The following is a 26,970-nucleotide window of genomic DNA, read 5'->3' on the forward strand; positions in this document are numbered from 1 at the left end:
CAGAAGAGGGTTCACCTGGCTAGCCATCTGGAGGATGCCAACACATGCCTGTTTTCCATTATTAACAATATTATACAGTGCATTTACAGTAAAAAGGCCTTGATAGGTACTGAAATGAGGCCCATGTTCCTTGAAAAATCACAAATGTCCTTTCTACAACGGCTTAGACTAAGAAAAGGCATTGAGGTGATCAAAGCCACATCCACATGGGAAGCCTGATCCAGTTCCTTTTTACAGCTGATCCTCAGGCTCTGTGATGGGCACTTGGGGTTCCTCGTCGCAGCTGTCCTCCTTTCCAACCCAGTGGATGCCGTGGCCGTTCTCTCTGGGGGTGAGATGCGGGGAGTGCTGGCGTTCCAGTGTGGAGAAGGTTGTGAACTGGACCCTCTTCCTCTTGCTGGTGGGTGAATGCAGAGAGTCAGTGTGCAAGTGCTTGCTCCTGAGAGGGCCAACGCAGGCCAGGGGAGAGTCTGTGACAGAGGTTAGACAACTGGGCTTTCTGGACATAGAGGCAGTCTTATCAGGGCCAATGTCTATCACCGTAGTGGTGGTGTGGTTGTCCTGCTGAAGAGGACTGCCGGGGACACTCATCACCAGCTCAGCATCTGTGCCAAGCCACACCCAGTCATGCCTATGCCCCGTGGGCTCCTGGCCATGAGAGGGGGGCTTCTTGTGCCGGAACTTCACCACATAGGAAATACAGTTAACTAAAAAGACCAAGATGGCTAGGCAGAAGACCCCCAACAGGGCGTACATGCCAATCTCTAAATCTGTGAGGGGTCTGTTGGACAGTACTTCCTCCCCACCCATTTCTACATCCACTGGCTCCTGCCCAGGCTCCTGTCCAGGCACCTGCACTTTGGGTGGGAAGTTGTTGTAGTTGACCAGGTTCCCTGGGGCTTTCACGGTACTACTGAAGCCAACACTCCCCATATTGTCCACTATCATGTTGTCTGATCCATACACCCTGTCACCCGGGCTGCTGATCACGTTCACCATGCTAGTAGGGCTTCCGGGGTTTTTTGGATCACCAGTTTTACCCACTCCACCCAGACTGCCGCTGGTAATGATGGTTCGCTGCGTTGGTTTGATCGTAGTAGTGACTTTCTGCATGGCTCTCCCCTGTCTCGAGTCTGAGCTGCTGGCCGGGGGATCCTGAGAAGGCTGCCTTTGCTTCCTCGAACTGTCAAGCTCTTCTCCGTCTTGGCCGTAGTCACTGACCCCAACTCCACCTCCTTCATCACTACTGCTGTTACTTCTGACAGCACTGCTGTTGTTTCCACTGGTGTTGCTATCTGGGCCATGGCTGTTGACCTGAAACTTGATCTTAAGGCTACCGTTACCCACAGCCACAATGCTTTTGCGTTTAGACTTCTGGCATGCCTCGCAGATGGACATCTCGACCTTAACGAGGACGCCCTGTCCCTCTCCCTCCGCCACAACAACCGGGGGCGAGCCCTGCACAGACACTACGCCCTCATCTAGAGAAGTCACCATCACACGGTAGTAGTCGGGGTCATAAATGTCTAGAGGTGTCTGGGAGCCGTCACTAAACTGCACCCAGGTGCTGACCAAAGCTTCCTGATGGAGGAGAAAATAAATAACATGTTATTATGTTGTATTTGGTTGGTATTTGTTTGCGATCATACAAATATATGGTACATAATGGAAACTTGGTCAAACTCTTACCTGTTTGGGGCTCTGCAGCACCTGCTGACTGGTTGTGGTAGCCAAGATGGCCCTGTTGCTCCCTGGGCTGAGCTGCAGCGACATGGACAAACCTGTGACCAGCTGAACCCCCAGCTCTGTGATGGTTACTTTGTTGTCCACCACCTTTATGGTCTTCTTAGCCAATATTGTATCAGAGAGTGGAGAAAATACCTTCCCGGGAACCACCAAAAATATAGTGTGAGATACAGTAGCTTGGGCATTTCATTTCTGAGTCCTCCCTGTTATGCAGACCTTAGTCCAATCCGCTTACCTGAACGGAGGTCGTCCCAAGGTCTCGTCCTGACAGGACCCTACCTGCCTGCAGCCTGGCCACACGGGGGTCCTCGACTTTTAAGAAGTAACGAACAAGCCGTGTGACGTCCACCTGCCAATCAGAGCCCAGGAAGTAGGCCTTGGGGTCCTTAGGGTCACCCTGCTCGGCCATGAAGTTTGTGAGCACCCGCACCAAGGTGTGCTGAAACTGTAGCATGCATCCCTTCCCCTTTCTGTCCTCCTCCTCGCTGTTCCAGTTGGACCTATGAAGCCAATACAAAAACAAACATACAGGTCACACCTACTGTCTGACCTGCGCCACTCTAATCATGGTGACCTGTCTCTTTACTTGATTGGATCACATTGGTTCATTGTAATATATTATGTCATGGTATTAAAGCCGCAAATCCTCGCAGAGATATGATTTGGAAGGAAAATTGTTTATGCCCCCATAGGACAGGATAGGAGCTTCAAAAATCTCATCTAGTTATACAGAATCCAGACCAGTGGAGTTTTCTGTGTCAAATGTCTGTGGGTCCCACCTCTTGGAGGTCATGATGGGAACCCTCCAGCTCTTAATCTGGCTGAGCTCCGAGTCGGACACCTCGATCTGGAGGGGCAGACGTGGGATCCACACGTCAAGCTCCAGCTGAGCGCTCAGGTAGCTGTAGGTGAAGTTCACCAGCATCCGCACTCTGCCCTTGATCTCCTTGCCATTCACAAACACGTAGTCGCACCTGTCGGACACCTGGAGGGCGAGAGAAACAGAAAACATAAGAGAATAGAAATATCTTATCATCTTTTCCCTTCAAAATTAGAGAGTTGTCAACAAAAGTGATTTTCGTTCTCTCATCGTTGACACAAACTCTTCAAATGAAGTAATTATTCAACAAATGGACTGACTTTATAGAAATAAATCCCTTTGCAGTGGTTTTTCTTACTATGCATGACTGGAGTAATATCAGTTGGCTGTAATAAACTACCCAGATAATCACCAGTCGGAAGCCTTAAAAAAAGTCAGCATTGCAATTTTATGTTAATGAAAATATCACACGGTGCAGTGTTTAACATCAATCCTTCACAAGCAGTGTAATGAAGTGCATTCATTACAATCTAATTCCAAAGGTAACCTTGCTAAGTTTCTTTGGTTGTCGTAAAATGTGGTTGACTTTTTGAGATGGGGGAAGACATGAGCGTATGGGGTTTCCTTGGTCTAAGTAACAGCCACGGATTTAATAAATTGGATAATTTACACAGCATTGAAATTCAGTCACCAGCCCCTGAAAATGCACAGGGGAGAGTAGAAAAATAACTGTGACAGACACTTTGACAGACAGCCCAAGGAGGTATGCAAATGGGAAATAGATTCCCACTCTCACTCCCGTGAACCCAGCGCCAGGCTACCGTCAGGATGCACTACCACGGCTGCGTGCTATTTCTTAAAGTCTAGTGTGTCATCATAGTGTTTGAGACTCGGCCGTCTGCACTCGTGCTCTTCTTTGACACTCTGGATTGACCGCATCACAGTGTGCCATAGCCGCTGCTTACTCCAGGCCTCTTTGTCAATAATACTTTGTCTTGGTTTGCATCCAAAGGGGGCAGATTTGCCATGTAGCATCACAACCTTTATGCAAATGCTTGTTTTGTGGCATTTTGGAGAATTGCAAGAATAAAATAATAGATCTATTTTCAGTGAGGTCATCTAGGGTACTCATGCTTTGATTAGTGGAGATGCAGTCAACCGCTTATAATCTGAGGCCTTCTGTTCAGCTCCGAAATGAAACAAGCCCCAGAAAGCACTGCGCCTCCTACATAGGGACATAATTACATAGCGTTTTGATATGAATTACTATTAAAAGCCTGACATTTTGACGTGCAATCCATCCCCTCTTAAACAGAGCTCGGCATTTGTGCAGAGGTATAATCCCGCCTGTTGGCAAGAATATTTCTCAATATTTTTATTGACATATGTAGGAAAAAAGAGTTTGGCATTTAAAGTGCCTCTAAGTAAACATATTTCAGGGTAGACACACAAGCATTCAGACTGGGTTCCTGAGAAACAAATTAACAGGAGGACGGACTGAGAGGGTACATCAGATATGCAAGATATAAATGTTTGTGGCAAAGAGGCAAATTAAGTTTTAGTGAGTTCTGGAGTGATGCAGATCGCGGTATATGAAGTCGCTCAGTCATCAGCCGATTTGATACTCTTCACACACAGAAGAAAAGAGAAAAAATATCTGAGTCAAGCTGTTAGACTAAGAAGACTAAAGCAGCACTATGTAACTTTAGATATTTGGGAATTTGGTGGCCCTACAGTTTCTGAGCGCAATTGCACTTTTACACCATTGTCTTAAAGAGTCCCGTGTCCGAAAATGATTTATTTTACTGGAAAATTTGAACCTTATCGGTCACGTTTCAATAACAGTCTATGTTTCAAACGCAGATATAATGTACCCCTAGGTTACACTGCCCCTTGCATGGACCTCGATGCTTCCCGGAGCTGTGGGGAGAGGGTGCGGGAGGGACGGGCCTCCATGCTACCGGTGTAGATATCAGATGTGTTCGGCCTGGCAGATCAGCTGGCCCGCACGAGTCAGAAGGGGAAACAAACCCCATGGTGCAAGGAAAGTGAGGGCCAGTGCGTGCCGGCTGAGGTGATGTGGAATCCCAGCCCTGTGGTTGCCAGGCGCACCACTGGCTCGTCTCACTGTCGGGAGGTGGAGGTGGAAGTGACGTAGTGACATAAGGCCAAACGCACTTTGCCATTGGTTTTGTACCCGATACCAAAGTTACAAAGTGCAAGAACAGGTGTTCTGGGGATCGGTGGGAATGAAAGAGGTGCCATTAAAAGACAGTGTACCATCAAAATTATTCAGAAGCTGTTATTTTAAGGTAAAAACTTACAGAGTTGCTTTAAAGCTGAATATTTGTGACAGAAGCTAATGTCTGATCAGCAAACAAACTAAGGACTAAGCTCAAAACAACAATCAGTTCTTGAAGTTGATGGGAAGCAGGATAAATGGGCAAGCGTAAGGATCTGAGCAACTTTGACAAGGGTCAAATTGTGATGGCTAGAGGACTGGGTCAGAGCATCTCCAAAATGGCAGGTCTTGTGGGGTGTTCCAGGTATGCAGTGGTGAGTACCAACCAAAAGTGGTCCATAGAAGGTGAACCGGTGACAGGGTCATGGGTGCCCAAGGCTCATTGATGCGCGTGGGGAGGGAAGTCTAGCCCGTCAGGCTCAATCCCACAGAAGACCTACTGTATTAAGTGCAGTTGCAGTAAGTTAATGCTGGCTATTCTAGAAAGATAGAACACACAGTGCATCGCATCTTGCTTATAGTGCCCTATGCTGACCCCTGTCCACTGCCAAAAATACCTACAATGGGCACGTGGAGTGTAGAGTGTCAGAACTGGACCATGGAGCAATGGAAGAAGGTGGCCTGGTCTGGTCTGAATTATGTTTTCTTCTACATCATGTGGATGGCCGGGTGTGGTGGGCCAAGCCACGACTGCGGACAGGCGGTGCAGGCTCCCATAATTGCTTGTGTGTGTCCCCGCAGTAGAGATTGCCTGCTAGTCAGATGGGACGGGGCTAGTCAGCCCGACAGGCAAAGCTTTCGGACACGGTCAGCGGGAGATCGCGGAAGCGGCGATCCGCGGATCCACATAAACTATTCCTTTTCAGCCCACAAGCCACCGTTGATTGAACAATAAACACGCCAACTGGCGCTGTTTCACCTCCGCATGCCTCCTCTTCCTCATCCCCTGCCCTACGTGGATGGGCGCTCAGAGTTATTAGCTGGGTCGGGCGCCTTGCAGTTGGCCGGTCTGGCCGGTTGCAGTGTGGCGGGCCTCGCATTTGCGCCAGGCATTGGTGGGAGCGGGGGCCCCACCAGCTCGCCTGCTAGGAGGGCGGTTTGGGCGGAGTGTCGGTCTGTCAGCCCGGGACCTGGCTCTTGTGCCTGCACATGGGGTCGGGTTATACGTGTGCGCCTTAGGGGTGCGGGGTCTCCTGCAAAATTAAAAAAAAAACGCACTGTGCGATCCATGCCGCTTAGGGCCACATAAAAGGACGGGCCAGCCCGGCACCCACACTTATGTGTTTCTGTCATGAAACAACCTCATTAATCTCAACAGAATCTACAAATTCTACTTATCAGTTGAGACATCTGTTGTTTGTGCTCAACATGTTTTCATACAAATTAATGTTGACGAGCCGGAACCACATTAGCTGTATGGCATTTGCCCGGCTGTTTTGTTTTTTTATCTTTTGTTTACAGTTCCCACCTTCTAACCTTGAATAAATTCATTCCAACTCTCTGACCTCGAAGGACGAGGGCTGGAGTTTGTTTTTTTTTGTTTTTTTTGCACTTTCAATTTCATCAGTAAACAAAGCCGGCGTTTTCGCAACCCGGCTATCCTCAGCTGCTTCAGACTAGCAGAGGGTAGTCACGGGGAGTGGAGAGGAGTGTGGCGACTGCAGATATGGAGGTCATTTCTGGCGAGCCGTTCCACTCGGCGACTGATCGCTGTCAGCGAGGTTGACAGATTGTGTCACCTTGAGGCCAGTCTCATCGTTTGTTTTGCTGTGTGCTAGAAGACAGGACTAAGAGAGGTGACTTTGGAACAACTTATTCGCCCGGTAGCTGTCCTCACTCCCACCCACCAGCACTACCAACCCCCCCCCCCGACCCGTGGTGCTTTTCTGTATTACACTGAATCCAAATTGCCCCGGTCTCCCGAAGCGTCAGGGCAGACAGACAACACAAACACCCAACGTTCTCCCAATTCTCCCCGCTAAACCACTTTTTGTCCTCAAGTAACCATAAACCGCTGGAATATTTGTTTGCATGGCGGTGGCTGTAAAGTGCGGCTGACACTGATACCTTTGGGATTTGTCAGGAAATTAGTTAGGGCTAAATCAGAGCTGCTGCTCGGCTTTCAAATGCAGCCAGGGTAAGGCTGGGTTTGACACCTTTTCCCTGCACCAAGCTCCAAGTGGCCCTCTTGTTATTTTGCTGATACTGCTGTCATACCACTATAGTGTGATCACAAGTGGGCTGATATGTTGGCCCAGACATAAAAGTAGGGCTGGTATGAGTATAATCGATTCTGATAGTATGAATATAGAATGGATACCTGCTTATGAACTCTCATGGGCAACGCTTTAAAAGAAAATAATAACCCTGCCCCCCATTGAAGCACTCAATTGGAGAGCCAAACGAGAAAGAGGAGAAAGAAGCAAATACGGGACAAGGAAAAACATGACTTGATTGCCATTAAGTCCATTATGTATTTAATTGGTTCATTCTTATTTCATTGTTATTTCCCCGTGACCCATCCCTGGGCGGCGCACTACCTTGAGGACGTCTTCGTCTGTGGAGCTGCAGTCGGTGTAGTCGGACACGTCAGTGACCAATCCGTCCTCCTCCACCGCCACGGTCCGCACGGGCATCACCACCTTCTTCCCGGTAAGCACTGCTGTGTTCAGGATCTCAGTGTCCTGCGGAAGCAAACCAGGAAGACAATAACAAAAATAATAATAATTAAACCAAAAAATAAAAGGAAAAATGCTTCAAATAATCTTCAGCGAAAGCTCTTATGCTGAGAGTCTAGAAAAATAGGATAATCTTGGACGCATGGATGAAAAGTAGAGCAGCTCTGTGCGGCCAAATATCTTCTGAGTTAAAAAAGCCTTACGAGGGGACGGTGAGTCATTCCTCTCTTTCGGGTTGAAAACAAGGGAGACTCATGACAGGGTGAGGCCGCGGCCAAGCAGCCATGAGGATATGAGAGCTGATATTGGATTTTCAACTCTTGTGCTTACAGTACATTGCCGCAATGATGAGATAACAAGAGTCATTTCCACACAGGCTAATCACATAAAATATCTCCCTGACAGACGGTGCTTGAGACTGAGATTATTTGCTTTGACTTCAGTCTCTCGTGCTCTCTTTCTCTGTCTGTCCTGTACTCCAACTGCGTATGAGTGTGTGTGTGTGTGTGTGTGTGTGTGTGTGTGTGTGTGTGTGTGTGTGTGTGTGTGTGTGTGTGTGTATGTGTGCGCGCACAAAAGGATAGCTGTCCACGTAAACGGCGCCATGCCATTGTCCTGACTGGCCATTTTTCCGAATAATGTATTGGACATGGACAACACCATAACCCTAAACGTAACCATCTCTAAGCTTAAACCTAAATTTAACCATCTCTAATCTGACATTTTTCTGACTATTGGGTTCGGAATAATGGGCCGTTGGAACAATGGGCTGTCCCCAATGTCCCAGATGAAACACCCTTATAAACAGTGACATGTAAGACTACTCTTGCATATTAAGTTCAGCCAAAAATTAGCGAGTAGTAGGGGTGCAACAGATCACAAAACTCCCGGTTCGGATCGTATCATGGTTTTGAGTCAGGGATCGGATAATTCTTCAGATCAGAAATGATAAAAAATAAATAAATAAGGGAGACAAATATAACTTGGCTTTCCATTTATTCTGTAAAACGGATCTAAACGGCTCCAATATGGTGGACGAGCACACGCATCGCAGCGACAAACAGCAGCTCATCCACCACATGTAGTGAAGTAGCAGCAACACAGCGCGACGTACCGTAAACCAATGATTGTGCTTCAGAGTAAAACACAGCACGCATCTGTCTTGTCTATCTTCTTTCCATTGCAACTCTGCATCCAGATTTTAGGAATTATAACTTCAAAAACTAAGAGCGGCAGGTAAAACTGTATTTCACTATGATTGTTAAATTTGAAATTGATCCGCAATTCACATGCGTGCTGGACTGTGGGGGGCGATCCGTACGGATCATCTACGTTCCGTTACACCACTAGGCAGTAGTATTCGAAAACTGTCGCTTTACTTCTGCTGCTTGACTTCAGGGAGTAAGGATCATTATGGAATTAACATTAGCCACAAAAGGGAAATCAATCAACACTGGCCCACAGACCATAGGGTAAGACAGCTACATAATTAGCCACTGTTTATGTGAAGATAATCTCTTTAGTGGGTGTTTTTAAGTGAACAGCCAACGTATTTTCTTTGAGGGGTGCTGCCGAATATAGATGCATGCGCAGGGTAGCATGATTGCATACGCTTACAAATAAACTCGTAAAGCCGAAAAACTGTCCATCCCAAGTTGCAAACAAGATACACTCCCTATCAGCAACAAAAAGCACTAACGTGCCGTGAGCTCACAGTCTGGGTAGGCAGCAAAAATGTAATAATAATAATTGAAAGATATAGCTAGAAGCAGCAATACACTACACGGTCTAGTTTCGTCATGTTAGTTACATATTACAGGTTCCCGAGGTTCCCCAATCTGCACTCTGTGATTATATGCAGGGACGTTTGGAGCGGCCTGAGGGACTCTCTCCGACCGTGTCAGACCAGACGTCACAGAAAATCGCAGATTCTTTCTTTAATCGCTCTCCTTCTGCAGGGATGAGGGCCGCGCTGGGCTTGGGTTGGGAGGATGGCGAGTTCAAGTTTGTGTTTGAGGAAGACCTGCCACTTCAGGTCCGGCGCTCCTTCTGTCTCCTTCTGTCGTGTCGCATGGTTGTTTCCCTGCTCAGATGGTGGTGATGACACAAAGCGGCCGGCTCCTGAATCTAATTAAATTCCGACAGTTTTTCACTAATGTCTGCTCCAAATGTAAATCGATATTGATCAAACTCGAACAGCAAGATGTCTGAAACCTCCCGGTTCTAACGAGACCTCAACCATGTCTATAGGTGCCATTGTCGTGTATAGCCTGCAAAAGCAAAGATTAAAAATAAAATAATGCAGAGCAATATCAATAGTAATAATAAATAATGACTTACTAATAGAGGTGGAGAGAGAGAGAGAGAGAGAGAGAGAGAGACAGAGAGAGACAGAGAGAGAGACAGAGAGAGAGAGTGAGACAGAGAGAGACAGAGAGAGATTAATAGATATAATATATATAGATATCAATTAATTTATTTGATATTGGAGTCTCCCATCACTTAGAAGCACTAAAACCTTTATTTAAATTAAAGCCTTGCAAAGTTTAGAAGACGCTCAATGCTGCTTTCTTTTAAGCGGGCGCTCAAAGTTTTGAGTTGATGTGATGTGATTGAACAAGCGACGTGGACACGCTCGTTGAATCCACAAAGCACATACTATGAAATGATTGGTAGTCTCCATTCATAATGTACATTTTTGCAAAAAGGGGGTGTAGCCCCCCTGTGCTTTTCCAAGTAGATGTCGAACGGACTGCGCATGTGCCCTGTGACGATACTGCTACACACACCCAGCGCTCAGCGAATGATGCGCATCAGAGGGCATTTAGAAACAGGTTTAGTAATGCCGACTGAAAAAGAAGTAGGTACAGTATACCTATGTATATGTACAGTATATAAATCTGCTCTCTCTCTCTGGTGTGTGTGTGCGTGCATGCAGCATGGCAGAGGACTGTTTGTTCCCAATCTGAGTAATCAGTAAGTCAAATTGACTGAGACAGTTTCTCTGACTCAAAGGTATGAAAATTAACCAGATGGTTAACCCCCCTGTCCTTTGCTAACGCAGCTATCAAATAGAGCTTTAATAACACAACAAATTTTATTTTTATTTTATTTTTTTTTGAATCCTGCCATAACAGAGAACTAGTGAGCAGAAAGCCAAGCAGCAGTGGATGCAGTAAAGGCAAAAGAGTGATCAGTCGGTGCTAATGACCCCCCCTGGCCCACCAGCAAATCTTCTCCTGTTTGGCCTTCGGCTCGAGGTCAACTTTTAATCCACGAATGAGATGAACCATGTCAAATTTCCATCGCAAATCAGGCTCGCTCACGCTCATGAGATCAAGCAGTGCGGTACATAATGGTAATTCGACAGACAACACAGTGAAATATCAGCATCCTGCGGGGCCACTGTTTAACCCTCTGTCAATTATAATGCCTGCGATTTACATGCGTTCAATAATATACGACGAGACAAACTCTCTCAAATTCTTCAAGGACTGTGAGTGCTGCCTCCTCCTGCATTAACATGTGTTACCCTTGTAAAAGTCACTTTCAAAGTTGGCGTATGATTATGTAAAAAGGTTCGATACGACAGGCCCGCAGACAATGATGCATTAAGAGGTCGTTGGCCCAGATACAAGGCGGGTGCAGAGAGGAGGTTCAGTGGGGGAACGCAAAAGTGCGGTAATGGCTTGTGTAATATTCCATATTTTGCGCTACCGATTAGTTCACGGATTAATTCCGGGAGGTTGTACGATAATAGAAGACCAAGTACCAAAATAGCGGTGCGTAAAGCAGCTGCTTGGTGGAAGAGAATGACCACATAATGCACAGCAGAACAGAGTAGAACAAAACAGCAGCTCGCCGACAGTCCACAGCACAAGGTCACTCCCACCGCCAAAAATAAATCCCATTTACCAAAATCACACAAAGGCACAGGCGCCCTTCTGCATGCGCTCACCAAGCATAGACAGATCACAACAAAGAGCATTTCATCATATTTCCACACACACAGGATGCTCAAAGTGGGGCGCATCATTGGAAAATGCGGCAGTCAAATGGAGGGTTTCGACGGAGAGCGGCCGTGGTGCTAATGTACGACGAAACCGGGGCATTTTCTCACCATGACAAGGGGGGCCAGGCCGATGAAGTCCCTCTGAGTGGTGTAGATCCTCATGGCTCCTTCGGTCTTGGACGACTCCTTGGAGTCGCGCGGGAGCTCCAGCTTCCACACGATCACCTGGCTGTCCAGCGGGCTGCTCAGCTCCTCTACCTCAAAGTCCATCTGGAGAACCTCCAGGAGGCTGCTATCCAGCCTAAGCGAGAACCAAGAGAAAGTGGGTCAATGGTGGGATCGGTGGAGATTAGGAGGATGGGTAGATGTTCAGCCCCATGATCATAATATGTGTCCATACATCCATTTTCTAGGCCTGCTTTTACTGGTCAGCGCATCCCAGACCCCGCAGGTCACACACAGTCATTTATTGACAATTGACAGTCCTAGAAGCGGGGTTTGAATTTTCTCCCCGTGTTTGCATGGGTTTTTCTTCTCCCACACCTCCAAATTCACAATTTGACTCATTGAAATTCAACATTGAAATTCAACAGGGACAGGAGGAGCCCAAAATTTTTTTTCAACATTTTTAATCAAGTTTGTATTTAATAATCAACCGAGGGCCGGCAGCGTGTCAAACCACGGAGAAGGAGTCAAACCGAGAAGAAACAAACATTAAATATTGACATTAAATATTTTCTGAGGTAGTCACTTTGTATAAGCTGATTATTTTTCCCCCACATGGGTCAAATGATTATGTTTCCACACATTATATTCCTGCGTTGGTTTGTGACTATACGAATACCAAGCGAGCAGGATCCATGTGTTCATGTGTGAGATGGATCGTTAAAGAGCTTGACCATTTCGCCGGAAACCACACACCTCACATACCCACCCGGCGACACGACCAACGCGTTGTTACATAATAATTCTCGGGGTATTTTCGGAATTAAATTAACCCACTTTAATCGCACAGGTGTAGAGGGCGCTGCGGTGGGGCAGGGTTAGCGCCGGGGCAGGATAGAGATTACGGTGCACAGTTAAGAGCTGGACCTTCGGAACCGAGTTGAACTGAGCTTATCTGGTAGCTCTGCTTTGCGTTTCATGAATAACTTCACAAACTCGGGTTCGATCGTAAACGTTGCTGATGTGATGGTCCGTTTTAATGCGAAAAATGTATGGTTTTTGGTTGAGAGTGTAAAATGTTTGAAATTCGATACCCAGGCACAAACGTACAGCGTCTCACAAGGGGGCATAAAATAACATACTTCTAAAATCAAAACACAATGTTTTTGGCGAACTGATCGCACCTGGGGCACAGTTGGTACCGTCAGAGGAGTGATCAGAGCGCAGAGCCGTGATTATTTAAATGATATAGTTATGTTTACGATTATATATCGAGGGGGGCAACTCTCTGTCCGGGCCCCCCTGTCCCTCCCGTCATTTCCGCCCCTGGCGTCTCATCTCACCCAGATCAGATCCGACCGACCTCGCCCACACGGCCCAAATGAACAGTTTGGGTTTTGCGTCATGACTGTGCACACATCTGCTGTATGCGGAATGGATTATTATTTGGATGGATTATTATTTTCCCCAACCGTTTAGTCTTGACGTCAAAAGACCAACGCTCAGAGTCACATTTCATGCTCGTTTTTTGGATCACTTTCCAACCTCGATGTGTTACAAAAAATTTGTTTCTTGTATGAATATTATGTTTATTCTTACTCATATTTTGTATTTGGCCAAAGGAATTATATGAGCACGGCCAGTGTGCGTGCATATTTTCAGAAATCCACTTTGGGTGACAAATGGATTCCTGCCTTATCTAAAAGTGGGCAAACACCGTTTTGATCTTATGCCAAAGGCCTCAAATTACCTCCTGTGCTTGCAATAGAAAGGTTCACTTTTGATGGAAAAAAAAAAAAAAGAGCCTTGCACAAAATATGTGGCCAGCAAAAGGCATGCAGCTTTCTTTTTATTGTCAAGCTCCCAAATCCATGGCAAAGCAGTTGTTCCTCTTCCAGTTACTCGGTGTCCCATAACATGTGGCCACACAACAGCAAGAGATTTGCTATAATTGAATAATCTCAGCATATTGCTCCCAGTGCTCCAACGCTCAAAGATAATGGTCTGCCAGTCAAGTATCAAAACAAGATGTGCTTGTTTTCCATAAGCACGCCCCATATCCCCTTAAGTATGTATTAGCACAGATATTCCATTTTAATCTGTATCAGTAAGATGGGGGTTGCTAGCCGAGCGCTAAAGCCCTCTGTCATTTTTTTTTTAGGAGGGAAGCAGGAGAGACGGGCGACAATAACCTGTTTATGCTCCCCAATCTATCTGTAAATGGCTATATTCAGCTCAAAGATCCCCAGTGAGGAAGTTGTGACGGATAAAGAAGCCGATTCTCTCTCTTTCTCTCTCTCTCTCTCTCTCTCTCTCTATATATATATATATATATATATATATATATATATATATATATATATATATACATGCTGTATGTGTTTATATATACTGTGTATATATATATATATATATATATATATTTGTTTATATATATACTGTATGTGTTCATATATTTCTATATATATTTATAATAAAAAAGTATTGAAATCTCCACAGTGGTGTTGTCGGTCTCTGCAGGAGTTCCGTAAATTCAAGAAATAACATTTTAGAGCCGATTAGCTGAATAAACTGGGGAGTGAAAAAATATGTTTGGTAAACAATGCGCTAATCCGCAAGACAAATGGGGGGAAAACAACCCGACGAGGTCAAAACCAATGACGTCTGCGGATCCCATAAGATTGCGTCTCCACTTTGCGGAAAGTTGTCATTGTGGATTTGATGAAGGTCGAGGCGTATTCTACTGACTCATCGCTTGCTCGCTGAATCATCGTGGATGCAACACTTGTGCGTGCCCTTTCCCTCTGTTATATTCATGCTGCCTTATGCAAAAAGTGTCTCGTAATCCCTCGGGGGGGTGGGGGGCAAAGCCTATGACTTGACACCTAGATGAACTCCGCCTATCTCACCTCCGCAGGGCTTCAAGTGAGTTGGAAAGGACGTTCTAAATGGGGATAGGGGAGTCAAACAAGTGTTGGTGTTACACACATTTTATTTTTTTTCAAAAGCAGAATGAAGCGGCAGAAGGTCTGTTTCATGGTCTGATTAACAGCAACTTTGCCGCAGATATTCAGGAGTCCAGTGTTTTAACGACGGGAACGTGCTCGCCTACACGTGGCGACACGGAGCGGCAAGGTGAAGGGGATACGTGACAGCCTTTTTTGGGAGGAATTTTATGGGCGCTTTTCCAGGAAGCTGACCTGAGCTTAGAGAGCAAAATAGACATCCTTCCTGAACCCAGCATGAGGTGGCTGCAGTAGTAAGCCCTTCTCCGAGCCGCCCAAAGTGACGCCTTCGCTTACTCCCTTCAGTTCCTCACTCATATGAATATTGTATGTTTTGTATGTAAAACCTGTTTGGACATGAGCCCACCAGGCTCCGATAATGCATATTTTAGGTCCTGACACTAACTTTTAGAAGTGGTTGCCAAGTTGGCAACCACGCATCAGCTGTTGGTTGCCAGGACTTACACAATGGTTGCCAAACTTTAATCATTTTATAATTGAGTAATAAGGATCCTATACAATCATGATGCATATTGCATGGGTTCATATAACATATAACAATCAGTTAACAATGGTTAAAATCTCTTTGCCTGGGGCAACTGGGCAATTGTTATCGTCTGGCCCTATGTTTGTCATTTATGTGAAAATAGATTTTTTCTCAACAATTGTACAATGGTTGAGGAGACCCGTCTTACCTCTTTCCAGGTATGGGAGCTTTCCTCTGACAAAAGACTGCGACGCTCCCATCAGTTCCCATATCCGGAGTGATGTCCCACAGCAGAGAGTAAGTGGGTGTCACCGTGCGAAAGGTCACACCTTTTTTTACTGTGGCTCTGGGAAAAGTTAGAGAAGAAGAGAAAGGTCAAGGATGTTTTTAATAATAAATTATGTGTTTTAAAAAGTTTAATTGTCACATTATGTGAATGGTTAACAAAACAATCACATATTTGTTCTCTGGTCTGTTACACTATTTCAGTTTCTATGAGGGTTGATGATAGGAATGTAATGATGAAGTGGAGAAATCCAGAGGCTTCATATCCCTGTTTCCATTGCTTTCTCTAAGCCACTGGTTCTCCCCACGTTCTGCTAGTTTTCATTCCAGGGATTGATTCAGACACTCTGGATCCCACAGCTGGAATGAAAACCAGCCGGAAAAAAAAATTGATCGGAGCTTTACTTATCTAACGCCATTAGTCGAGATGAGATTTAGATTAGATGCCACTCACTTGTCCTTGTAGGGATATTGCATTTTGTGCAGCGGAAAGAGTTATATACACACAGGTTAAATGTACAAAGAACACAGAATAAGACTGACACAAGGATTGCACATTAAGTTATTTATTGCTCAATACAATGTGCATTTTGTATACATAAACTAAATATGTGCAATGTGCAATTTCAATTACATCGTCCTATACAGAATGCATTATACTGTACTTTGCACCAACAGTAGTGTGAGATGCAAGTTGCCATGCTGATTTGAATCTATTGGACCAGCAGTATCCAGCACCATCCATCCATCCGTTCATCCACCCACCTATCCATAAACTTCTTATTGCACTTTTCAAACCATAAGTTACAGCATAAGTGCTATCCATCCAGCCATCCATCTGCCATCCGTCTGTCCATCTGTTCATCCATCATCCATCCATCCATCCATCCATCCATCTAGTAGACTTGGTATAGCACTTTTCAAACCATAGGTTACAGCAAAAGTGGCATCCATCCATCCATCCAATAAATTTTGTATAGCACTTTTCAAACCATAAGTTACAGCATGAGTTCTATCTATCCTTACATCCACCCATCCATTCATCTATGCTTCCACTGTTCCATTGTTAATATCTGCTGAGACTTGTGTATACTTAATCTTAAAGGGCTGCTCCATGAACTTACATGTACTTCTTATTGTGCAGAGCATCATCAACAATACAACATTTGCTTCTCATCCCCGTGCACGGTGATAACTCGCAGATATACTGACTCATCGACAGTGTATTAAACTGACTAAATACTTTTTTGGGGCAAAAAAGTATTTAGTCAGCCACCAATTGTGCAAGTTCTCCCACTTAAAAAGATGAGAGAGGCCTGTAATTTTTATCATAGGTACACGACTATGAGAGACAGAATGAGGGGAAAGAATCCAGGAAATCACATTGTAGGATTTTTAATGAATTAATTGGTCAATTCCTCGGTAAAATAAGTATTTGGTCACCTACAAACAAGCAAGATTTCTGGCTTTCACAGACCTGTAACTTTTTCTTTAAGAGGCTCCTCTGTTCTCCACTCGTTACCTGCGATTAATGGCACCTGTTTGAACTCGTTATCAGTATAAAAGACACCTGTCCACAACCTCAAACTGTCACACTCCAAACTCCACTATGGCCAAGACCAAAGAGCTGTCAAAGGACACCAGAAGCAAAATTGTAGACCTGCACCAGGCTGGGTAGACTGAATCTGCAATAGGTAAGCAGCTTGTTGTGAAGAAATCAACTGTGGGAGCAATTATTAGAAAATGGAAGACATACAAGACCACTGATGATCTCCCTCGATCTGGGGCTCCACGCAAGATCTCACCCCGTGGGTTCAAAATGATCACAAGAACGGTGAGCAAACATCCCAGAACCACACGGGGGGACCTAGTGAATGACCTGCAGCGAGCCCGGACCAAAGTAACAAAGGCTACTATCAGTAACACACTATCCCGCCAGGGACTCAAATCCTGCAGTGCCAGACGTGTCCCCCTGCTTAAGCCAGTACATGTCCAGGCCCGTCTGAAGTTTGCTAGAGAGCATTTGGATGATCCAGAAGAGGATTGGGAGAATGTCATATGGTCAGATGAAACCAAAATATAACTTTTTGGTAAGAACTCAACTTGTCGTGTTTGGAGGAGAAAGAAAGCTGAGTTGCATCCAAAGAACACCATACCTACTGTGAAGCATGGGGGTGGAAACATCATGCTTTGAGGCTGTTTTTCTGCAAAGGGACCAGGACGACTGATCCGTGTAAAGGAAAGAATGAATGGGGCCATGTATCGTGAGATTTTGAGTGAAAACCTCCTTCCATCAGCAAGGGCATTGAAGAAGAAACATGGCTGGGTCTTTCAGCATGACAATGATCCCAAACACACCGCCCGGGCAACGAAGGAGTGGCTTCGTAAGAAGCATTTCAAGGTCCTGGAGTGGCCTAGCCAGTCTCCAGATCTCAACCCCATAGAAAATCTTTGGAGGGAGTTGAAAGTCCGTGTTGCCCAGCGACGGCCCCAAAACATCACTGCTCTAGAGGAGATGCTCTGCATGGAGGAGTGGGCCAAAATACCAGCAACAGTGTCTGAAAACCTTGTGAAGACTTACAGAAAATGTTTGACCTCTGTCATTGCAAACAAAGGGTATATAACAAAGTATTGAGATGAACTTTTGTTATTGACCAAATACTTATTTTCCACCATAATTTGCAAATAAATTCTTTAAAAATCAGACAATGTGATTTTCTGGATTTTTTTTTCTCATTTTGTCTCTCATAGTTGAGGTATACCTATAACAGGCCTCAATCATCTTTTTCAGTGGGAGAACATGCACAATTGGTGGCTGACTAAATACTTTTTTGCCCCACTGTACATGGTGGCTGTAAAGTAATGTCGAGCGCATTACGAGTCCCTGAGACGGAGTAATCTAATGCGGAACCAACATCAATCTATCGCTGAGTACTTATGTTGCCTGACTTTAAGACATGAGGCTGTCTGGGACTTTCAAAGTCCGTCAACAGGAGGAGACATTGCTCATGCGAAACGCAAAAACAATTTTGTGGGGGGAAAAACACCCGCTAAAATGTTATTACCTCCTAATTGAAAGATGTCTGAAGATAACTTCCTGAAAAATGGCTGTGGATTTGTGCACGGACTCTCTAAAGTTAATATACGGTATGCAGCTGTGTGTGTGTGTGTGCGTGCGTGCATGCGCGAGGACTCCTACAGTATGTTGGTTTTTTTAAGGGTGAACCCTTGTCTTGGAAAACATCTGCATATGCAGCCGCAGCGAGATGTAATCAGGACTGGAGGGCTCAAGAGAACATTAATCTCTGCATGGTGGGCCGTGTGCTCCGCAGCCTCGCGGCACTCTGTGACGTGACCCAGTGCCTTCTTTTAGCAGGGGAAAGCCCAATTCATCTTTCTTTCTTTCTTTCTTTCTTTCTTTCTTTCTTTCTCCACCATCATATGGCACATTTTACCCATGTTTACACTCATACATTTGACACTCACTGTAATAAGACATTCTAGACACTGTAATAATATAGTAATTACATAGTAATAATTTATAACTTATATACCTATACCCATATAGTTCAGTTATCATGTGCATAGACTCCCATTTGTATATTTGTATATATTTCTGTATATTTTCTATATTTCGCTATTTCCGTTGTGTATTTTTGGTAATGTTTGCGGATTTGACTTTTTTACACTAATTGTCTGGAAGGAGGAAGGAAGAGATTCCCAGCCTTCTCTTCTACCTTCTATATGAATGCTATGCTGTTTTCTCGGCTACCCTCCCCGAGACCTTTTTTAAATGTGTCCTTCCCTTTTAACACCCCTTACTATTTGTTGAGACCAAATATCACATGTAACTTTAAAGTAAATGACAGTAGGGAACTTAGACGTATATCTGTTCTGTTTTGGTGGAGGGCGAGTTCCTAGGAGACAGAAGTGCCAACACAGACTCTCACACACACACACGCACGCACGCACGCACGCACGCACGCACGCACACACACACACACACACACACACACGCACACACACACACACACACACACAGTGAGTGTGTACACAAATGACAGGTGTAGAGAGTGGTCTAGCGGTCTTTTAACTAAGATGTTCAGAGCGCTGGATAAAAGGTGGGTCTACGACCAGTAGCGATGCCACTGTACTGCAACCAAAAACCAAACTGTAAAAGACAAAACCAGCGCACTTGGCAGCTCTTCCAACTCGGAAAAGGTTCCAATTGCAACGTCTTTTACTGCGCTTTCCAACTGGCAGGATGCCGCTGCTCTTTCATTGAGGGCCTAGTCTGTTTTCGTTGCAGAATCCCCCTGGGTTTTAAATCAAGTGTGGCATCAGAGAGTATGTTCGTGTTTTTAGATCTCAGTTTCCCAAGTGCAGGAAAAGGCAAATAACTGTAAGAGGAAGCAATTTATTTTTTGGTGTTCAGAAAAACAGTATTTGATTTGGGGTGAAGCATCAATCCCCCTGTTTTGTCACAAATTTGATTCAGGTTACAATACAGGCATTCTGAGGGATTGCACCATGAAACAAATATATACACGCTGTTGCCGTTGCTGCAAATTGCACTAGTGTATGTCTAACTATAGAGATTACCGAATGAACTTTGGAATCCTCACTCTCAATATGTTCATTTTCCACTTGCGACTGTGGAGACGGGGTGGGGGTGGGGGGGTTCTAGCTGGCGCTGACAATGATGTAAGCATGATGACACATCCTGTGTGTTATGTGTCAAGCTACAATATGGCGCGGAAGACATCCTGCAAGAACAGCTAATCTGGTAACGGCTGCAGAGTAGTGGTGCCCATCTCAATAAAAACACCTCTGTGTATTGAGCTGAAAGGTTCCGGGTTTAACTAACACGCTGCGACAGCAAAACAAAAGGACTTATCTGAAGCCCCTTCCTCCTGAAGCCGCCTGCTCCCCCCGAGCCCCACAAACACAACTTTGGTGTGATCGCGGCGGGCGGGGAGTTTTTCCCCTCTTCTTCTGTGTGTGGCTGTAACGCCGTGGCTGCAGTTAGGAAGGGGAAGGCGCCGGGGCAGGGAAGATAGATGGCTGGGGAGACCGGTGCTGACAGTGTGTGCAAAAACCAGCTCTCAGGTGCTGTACCTGCCATCCATCTCACTTCTGACCGGGCGATGCAGTGAGTGGCAGCGCACTTTTGCATTTTACATACTCTTAACTCACTGGTATACACACACACACACACACAGGCAAAAGACAGAGACTCATCCGCGCATATATCTTATATACACACACACGGGCGGAAGGGCTGAAATACGAGCGCTCACACACCCACTCCTTCTTCACCTCTGTCACACACAATCACGGCAGCCCTTGGCCCTTGTCGTCCGCTAGTCAGCGATTCTCTTTCTTCCCCCGCTTTGTCTTTTCCGAGCACACTCTCTTCTCTAAACTTCATTTCAAGGGTCGCAACACCGATGCTTGACGCCCACCAACAAACAGGTGTAAGACAAAACTCGGAAGACAAACAATCCAAGAAGATAATGTAAGAGAAGAAAACCCCAAACCAAACAAAGCAGTGCAAGCCGGATCCACCCTTTCTTCGTGGCACGTTCTGGAAGCGCTGCATGTTTTGTTTTAATCAGGCTGTTGATAGGATTTGTTTTCCTATCTTTGGCTTTGTAAATACACCTCACCTCTGGGCCAGTGGGCCACTGGTGAACCCCAGTGCAATCAGAAACAGATGCAATTGTTAATTATGCAAGCAAATGTCCATCGTTTAGGCCGTCTGATGGCCGGCTATCGGCGACGTGCTCATCATGCATATGGAGCAGTTTGGGGAGTCACTGGGCCTGGGATGCCAGACATGGGTGACAGATGGCTGGGTGCAATGTAGGGGAAATGGAAAAAAAAAAAGGCTTTATTTATCATACATATGACTAATATGCTCCCAGGAAAGTGCTCACAGATACAATGTTGTATAGATCACAGAGCTGGTGCTTATCTGTTCCCACAGGCCACACGCATAAAGCCAGAAAACAAACCACTCGTTTGGTCGGGTATCATGTCTGAAACTTTTACATGATTTACCACTTTTAAATCACAGAAAGTATTCAAACACAAAGTCTGTTTGCCGACTGCACGCCCACTCAACCCGCTGCACACATTCAAAATGTTTTTTATCGAGTTGCCCTTCGCGTATACAGCGTGATCCTTTCCACTCTGACCTTTATCAAACCGTCACAGAGAAAGATGAAAGACTCGTCCATGTGAAACAGGCAGGTGCGGCGCCGCTTTTTTTTTTTCGCATCGACTTCACATCTCAGTGTCCCCGGACTCGAACCGCGGGCACCAATAACAGGTTTATCATGCTGATGAGGGAGTAGTGAGCACAGCTTAATGGGACATTCAGACAGTGATAGAGTACACAGACAGCTGTGAAGCACTCAACGCAGAGGGCTTGCTAATGACCTGAAAGGCCAGGGGAGGGGGGGACGTGTTCCCGGGCCTTGTGGGATGGAAGGAAGACAGAAAGCGTTTTATTTTCCCCGGAGTTTCGTTTCTTGGGAGGGAAAGTGTCTGGACGGGTGACATGTTTTTACAAGGACAGTTTCCTGGCTTCCTGGTGTTAAGTTAAACACTTACTCCCACCCTGATCGGAGCATGTCGGTCATTACAAAACCCGCGACAGTGTGAGAATGTCCCTCCGAGAGGGTCTGGACCCTAACGACAACTGAGGAGCCAAGCTTATTTCTTTTAATTATGATTATGACAAGATACGAGAAAATGAGGCATGAGCATATTTATGATGCGTGCTGTTTGGTTAGAAAACGAGCGTGACACTATGGAATTAAGCGGTGATTGAAAAGCACCATGGGGGGATTGGGGCGGGATATTTATTTTAGACTCTGCCGCTTTTTCAAAAAACAAACAAGGACACAAGTACGGGACAGGCATTCAGCAGCGTCGTATCTGTCATCTTGATTAAGCGCATCTCGTTCATATTTAGTCCATCTCTATGAAAGCTAAGAAACTTGAAATTTGGCGAAGGGTTCCTAGATTTACACCTTATTACTCAGACTTACCTTAAAAAAGAGCCGAAGGCCAAGGAAAATGACAATAACTACTGCATCTGAGAGCTTTATCTTGTACTCTATACTCTATGTTCTCTTTTTGCTTCAACCTGAAGAGTCCACGCTTAGACCTAAACCGGACGTGAAATTCCTCCATGGACAATAGTCACTAAAATCTAAATCGGCCTGATTCAGCATGCCTCATGTGGCCGGGTGACTTCCAGAAAGACATCTACAGTATAGGCAGTTGAGGTTCAACCAATTCAGAAGCCCTTTAGTCATCTTAGTGGGTCTTGCTTTGATATTGCAGCCTTTGCAGACTACATAATGCCAATTACAAATACCAGTAAAGAATAGACAAATTACGACATCACAAGAAACCGAGCATGAAAATCAAGCATCTATGAAATCAAGCAGGTAAATCTATTTCTGGGGGTCTTACACAAGCCTTTATTTGATGGGTGGGTATAAAAAAATAACGTGGCAATCAGTGGGGAAAAAAAAATAAAATAAAAAAATCGATATAGAATTAAATTATAGAATTAATGAATCGGTTAAAATCTGACTCTATTTGATCTGCTGATGGAAAACAATTGCACAGAGATTCCTGCAGCAAGGGACCATGAAAACCACCCAGCATTCAGGTGGCACTTGATATATTATATTATATTATATTATATTATATTATATTATATTTTCTCTATGATAAAAGGGAAAGTCAGTTTTTTTCTTTCCTATGAGCAAAAAGAACCGCAACTTTAGTCCTGCTAGCTCAAAAGGTTGCTGCAATAGAGTGCAGAGCCCCCAATTTCCAGGGGCAATCCCTGGATGAGGTGCTTTGACCTCAGCAATAGTGATACTTTAAGGGGAGCAGAAATAATACATCTACAATGTAGATACAAGATTCCACAAGAGTCCACATATGAAATGTGCAATAGGCAGTGTTGTTTCCAGCCCAATAACTGCTCAAAGCCTGCCCAATGGCTTAAAACTATGTAAAAAATACTGATTTAAAACTACTACATGCTAAAAATTATGTACTATATGTATGTATGTATAGGTTTGACTATGATACCAAACAGGGATATAAAATGAAACGAGCACACAATAATAAAAGAGAACATTTCATCATTCGTGATCTGCTCATCAATGCATGTGCCTCTGTATTAAAGAATAATATGTGGCTCATATGTAGAATTTTGCTCCGTGCCAGCATCACATTTTAAGCCTCAACAGACTAAATGACTAGGTGTTGTGCTTCGACAATGCAAGGATATCAATATCATATTGTAAGAAATCCACCCATGAGATTCCAAACACATCATTTTTTATCTGCTGCCCAATGCAATCAGAAGCAGTCCAATTGGGCGGAAAAGAAGCCCAATCTGGCAACACTGGCATGCGTGCGTGCCTGCGTGCGTGCCTGCGTGCCTGCCTGCGTGCCTGCGTGCGTGCGTGCGTGCCTGCGTGCGTGCCTGCGTGCCTGCGTGCGTGCCTGCGTGCGTGCCTGCGTGCGTGCCTGCGTGCGTGCCTGCGTGCATGCGCAAGCTCCACGAAATCTCTGCTCCAGGACGTCACCTTATATTGAGGAGAAGACGCTCAAGCAGGTCGAGTGTAGTCTTCGTGAATCAATGTGTTGTGTCTATTTTCTCAAATAGTGAATGTGGTTCAGAGATTGGACTTGGAGAAATTGCCCAAAAGTCGTTGAAAACCAAAACTTGTATCCTACAATCAAACTGGAGAGTTGAGCGTTACAAACAGCCAAAACATGGCCTCACTTTAAAATGATCTCCATTGATGCTGGTTGGAGTATGCTGTACTCTTAACGCTTGGCAACAAAATGGGTCACAAGCTACACATGATTTAATTTGATCTAGATCAGGCTTGATCACTGAAAGATGGAAAAACTCTGAATGTCATCTGATTGCGCTAAATAAAACTGGTATTTTTCTGCATAAAAATGATCCAGCAATTATGATAAATGAGAAAATATGATATGCCATATAACAGAGGCTTAAAAGACTATTTACAGTCACATATGCACACATTGAGTATGAGGGAACAGTTCTAATACTGTCAGCAAATATATTTTGTTTCCTGAATTGTAATCAATAAATGTGATCAATCAATAAAATACATTCTAAAGTAATCTTTGAAATGATTACAATTTTTTTCTACATTGGGAAATGACTTTATACAATATAATATTCCATGTATGATTATAGAATCATAATGGCATCATCATCTTTACAATTCAAAGTTTTACATTTCAGGATGCACCGTGCAAGCTATAAGGAAGTCAGAAGCTAGATTCTCACCGCAGAGTGAAGTTGGCTAGCTGGGCCGAAGCAGCCATCAGTATGTAGAAGGTGGCGATATCAGTCTTCTTCAGGGGTTTGGAGGAGGTGCGTATGACGATGGCATTGCCCAGCTTGAGTCGAGAAAGCGTCGCCATTCCCTTGGGCACCTGCAGGAGGCGCACGCTGCCGATCCTCTGCATAGACGTGACGGGAACGTACTGAGCCTGTTGCACGATGCTGTCCCAGCGCCCTGAGTCAGGCGAGTTGCACTTTCCACCGACCCTGGGCCACGCCCGGTAGTACAACTCCACCGGGTTCCCTGCGGAGGGGTCCTGCCTCTCCCTGCTGGTGCTCTCCACCCCTGCGGCGAACCAGCTGGCCACAGGCATCAGCTCGGCCATGCAGATGCCCCTCTCACCTCCCAGGGCGCAGGACGCCCTCACCTCCTGGGTCTGCCAGAAGGCGTACACCGTCACGCAAGGCAGCTCGTCGGGCGCACCTTCCTCCCGTCCCCAGTCCCTCCCCGCCACGTAGAACAGCACCCGCACTTTTGGCTTGGAGGAGAACACCCGCTGGGTCAGCACAAACGACTGGATCTTCCAGTTGTAGCTGAAGACCCCCGGAGGGTTAAAGAGCCGGACCCTCTGGACCAGGTCAAGGGGCACCGGCTGCTCCGTGGACAACGGCCCATAGCTGGCGTTCACAGACGGCTGCTGGCTGGCTCTCAGGATGACAAAGGGTTGTGTGTGGGTCTGCATGCTGGAGTTCCTCATGAAGTCCTGCCCTGCCTCTTTGAGGAGGAAGTAGTCTGCCCCTTGCACCTCATAGCTAACAGGTAAGTACACTGGGTAAGGCACTGGGCTCTTGGTGCTGTCCATCAATTCATCACTATCCAAGCCTGTAAGGATAAGAATAGGAGGTTATACTGGATTTTCATTTGGGCACAATTATGCACTATACTGTAATAGTTCCAAAGATTTGGACAGGTGGAATTCATTGGAAGGGCAAGAGGAAAATATTATTTTCTGTACATTGGGGAATGAAGCTAAGTTAGTGACCATAACGACAGCTTTCCAGGAAATTACTTATACCTAAGTGCTAAAGTCAGCTCGGGCCAAAACATCGACTATCACACTAAAAGAGCATCTGACCTTAAAAGTTCATTCGTAAATCCCCATAGCTCGGCCCATGGGGAGAAATATTATAAATTACAAGTGAAGCTTAGGAGCCCTCCTCTGCCCTCCTCTGTCTGTTTTTTCAATAAAACCTGGCAGTGTGTAATGGTGTACGGGGTAAAGGTGAAATATGATTGAGCTTGTGGATCCTGTTCCAGACCGCCCCACCGCCAGCACTTTGCATCCCAATCGTCCCAAACTTGACACTTTCAGCTGAGCGGGATGACTAAATTCCCTCCATATGTAGAGAACAGGTGGCACAGATAGAGTCAGCACACGGTTTAAATCAGCCACCAAGAGTGGGACTCAGGGCCCCTCGCCTTGCACAGGAAAAAAGAGAGGGGTTTAAATTTAAAATTTGATCACAATTTCACTTAAATGAGCAGAAATGAACGTATCCTTGTTGTGCCAAACAACGATCTGTGGCGTGTTAAATCACGAGGGATCAGATAACCGCTAGCATGGATTAGATAAAAGGGTCAGATCATGTGTTCCTGACCTTTTCATAGCCTATATGATCAGAGCAGGGAAAAAAAAACCCAGTCTGAATGTTGCCTGATCTGTGGAAAGCTCTGGCCCGGCGGGTGGAGGAGGGGGCGGGGGGCATCCACCCCTGTGGAACGCAGCGGTGCTGGTGGAGGTCAGCAGGCCGGTCCATGTCCTCATTAAACATCCATTTTGATAGATTACGCAGATTAGGGTGACCGACCTGAGCGTGCTCTGTTTATCTGGTGACTAATTGCCCTATTTGGTGAATTAGGGACAAAAAGAGATCTCACTGGTGTTTACCACGGTTGATATCAAATTAGATGAAGCTGCACCAAAACCCAGATAAACCAATGTCTGTGGATGTGACAGCAACACCGTGACACGGAAATTGACTGAAATCATTATTTTCATGTAAGCTATATGCTGCCGTGATGCAACAGATAGGCATGTGATGCATTTGTCCATGAATCAAACTCAACCTTCATGTAATAATATTGTAGATAGTGTAATAATTTAGTAA

General features: G+C 45.3%; 1 protein-coding gene across 1 annotated transcript; it reads right to left on the minus strand.

Annotated features, from left to right (window-relative positions):
- Positions 1-231: 231 nt before the first annotated feature.
- Positions 232-26,619, minus strand: LOC307233071 (transmembrane protein 132D; the record flags this gene model as incomplete). Its single annotated transcript, XM_080004283.1, has 9 exons — positions 232-1,581; positions 1,690-1,881; positions 1,982-2,246; positions 2,526-2,731; positions 7,349-7,492; positions 11,607-11,799; positions 15,364-15,501; positions 24,805-25,684; positions 26,517-26,619. 9 exons carry the CDS (start codon positions 26,617-26,619, stop codon positions 232-234), a joined length of 3,471 nt encoding a protein of 1,156 aa, XP_079860409.1.
- Positions 26,620-26,970: the final 351 nt, after the last annotated feature.

The sequence above is a fragment of the Zeus faber genome (genome assembly GCF_960531495.2).
Source record: "Zeus faber genome assembly, chromosome: 7".
Taxonomy (NCBI): Eukaryota; Metazoa; Chordata; class Actinopteri; order Zeiformes; family Zeidae; genus Zeus; species Zeus faber.